Below are 2605 nucleotides of genomic sequence, written 5' to 3'. Positions count from 1 at the left end.
ACACTGTCAATAAATAGAATTATAACTCATATAATAACATCATTAACTCATGAATCACACATAAATACATAAAACCACATATGAGGCACATAGGTGACTTTAGTCTTCGAACGTCTTGGTTGTCCCTTCACGTTTGACTTCCAATACACCTAAACTCTTACACACTTCATATAAACTACATTATAAGCCAATTTAGGACCTTATACCATCATGACAGGTCATCTTTGAGGGGTGTTATAGGAATGTCATCTGTTTTTTTTTTGAGCAAGACATCAAACATCAAGTTGTAGCACACATGGTCTATGTTGGTGAATATTAAATATCCCAAAAAATGAACTAAGTTACTTTCAAAGTGTTATGAATTTTTCTTCATAATTTTTTGATGCATTGACCATGTTCACAATTATAATTATTCTTTAAAGTTTTATTATATTTAGCTTGGTAATACTTATCATGATTTTGCTTATCTCCTCTTAATGACCATGTCATATGTTTTTATTGCACTATTTTCATACCTAACACACCCCATGTACTAATGCATACATGTGCCTATATTATTTCTCAAATGTAGGGTTCTGATAGAGTCTACGAATATGCAAGACGGTTCATCGATAGGTCGATGAACCGTCTTCTACCCTCGTGGGTAGACACTTAGACAACTTTGAGGAGAGGTTGTTGATGGACCTCAACGATGGTCAATTGATTGACCAATGGTCCATCGACCGCGTCTCGTGTTATCTTTCAGGGATAAAATTTTGGCATCCATTGTTACCCCCAAAGAGCAATTTCTGAGAAATCTAAGAAACATTTAGTTCCTCTAGCGTTTAACAAAGCATTTCGTCATTCCTAGGGCATGAATTATCGTAGTTTAAACATAGATTCTTACAGACTGTCAAACTATATGTCAGAAATAACAACACTCAGAACACAACAATTATTAGACAATACACCCCCATGCCTTTCACTATCATTTTTCTAAGATACTAGGAATTCGATTTGATGATTTTATCAATGCAATGGTGTCCCAAATTCAAGACCCACTATTGTATTCTAGCAATTTAGCATTTAAAGTAATGAGAGTAAATATATCTAATTAGAAAGACATACATGTATACTTTAGTATAGAGAATGACGGTATGAATTCTTGAAAGTAAGAAACACCAAAGAGCGACCTCGAACACCGACTAGGCAAAAGACAGACGAAGATGGAAGATTGGGAAAGAGAAGGGATTTGGGAAACTTAGGGAGATTTGGGGAAGACGAGAATCTGACTAATAGATATGGGATCTAATGGGTGAAGAAGTGGGGAAGTTGAAGTGAATTAGGAGGGAAACGGTTTCGTGGAAGGTTTTTGAAATGGTCGGTATAATATATTGTTGGTCAGGTGGGGCCGGGTTAGTTGGTCGGAGGAGCTCACGATTCCCCCATCGATGGACTGTAAGTCAGTTGACTGTTCGTTAACTATTCCGTCGGATGTGCCCTAACTTAGAAAAACAAAAGAAGCAAACCTGGGATCTACAGACCCTACCGACGGTCCGTCGACAGGATGATGTTCCGTTGATTAGTCCGTCGATTCATATACCAGACCAATTTTCTGCAAAATTCTTAATATCAGGTCCCTGCACATTGAACACCCTATAAGATAATCTTTTTGTATTTTCTGGACAATTTTTAGACGCGGACCCTAGTTTAGTCTCTATCCAACACTTCTAAAAAAGAAAAAAAAATCTAATACGTGACATCAAATGAGAAAAACAGAAATAATGCAACTACACCTATAAAATCATGAAAAAAAACCTATTGTTGGCTAGATGATACATGAATTTTCTCACAATCATCACTTGATTTAACGTCGTGGAACGATGCAGGACTCTTGATTATTCAGACTTCATCAAGATAGTATGCCTCGATCACTTCATTTGCCTTTTCAGCATGCCCAAGGTAGATTTTGATGTGTTGCCTTTTCACCTTGAATTTTACTCCTTCCTTATTCTTCAACTCAACCGCTCCATGAGGAAAAACATGGGTGATCAAGAATGGACCAGTCCATTTGGACTTCACTTTGTCCAAAAACAAGCGCAACCTAGCGTTGAATAAAAGCACAAAATCCCCAACCACAAAATCATGCTTCTCAATATTTTTGTGATGGTACTTCTTCATCTTTTCTTTGTAGAGGTTTGAACTTTCATATACCTTTAAGAGAAATTCATCAAGCTCATTCAACCCATTTAACCTCTGTTCCACAGCCTCAATCCAATTCATTTTATGTTTTTTGATTGCCCACATGGCCTTATGCTCTAACTCTACTTGTAAGTGACAAGCTTTCCCATATACAAGTTTGTATAGGGACATATCTATGGGAGTCTTGTATGTTTTGCGTTAGGCCCAAAGATCATCATCAAGCCTCCTTGACCAATCCGTTCTATTCGCATTCACCGTTTTCGCAAAAATTTGCTTGATTTCTATGTTTGATACCTCAACTTGCCCACTAGTTTGAGGATTGTATGGTGTTGCCACATTGTGGAGAACCCCATATTTCTCCAACAATCCTTTGAACAACTTGTTGCAAAAGTGCGATACCCCATATCTAATAATTGCCCTTGGG

General features: G+C 37.3%; 1 protein-coding gene across 1 annotated transcript; it reads right to left on the bottom strand.

Moving 5' to 3' along the window:
• Window positions 1–1881: 1881 nt before the first annotated feature.
• Window positions 1882–2262, bottom strand: LOC138347518 (uncharacterized). Its single transcript, XM_069295812.1, has one exon. It carries the CDS (start codon window positions 2260–2262, stop codon window positions 1882–1884), a length of 381 nt encoding a protein of 126 aa, XP_069151913.1.
• Between the last annotated feature and the right edge of the window lie 343 nt (window positions 2263–2605).

This window comes from Solanum lycopersicum, chromosome 3 (assembly GCF_036512215.1).
Source record: "Solanum lycopersicum chromosome 3, SLM_r2.1".
Classification (NCBI taxonomy): Eukaryota; Viridiplantae; Streptophyta; class Magnoliopsida; order Solanales; family Solanaceae; genus Solanum; species Solanum lycopersicum.
The sequence above is the reverse complement of the archived record's forward strand: the minus strand, read 5'-3'. Positions and strand labels throughout refer to the sequence as shown.

Bases quoted from the DNA above. Each gene is read 5' to 3' on its own strand.
- LOC138347518 (XM_069295812.1), bottom strand. From the start codon at position 2,262: ATGAATTGGATTGAGGCTGTGGAACAGAGGTTAAATGGGTTGAATGAG.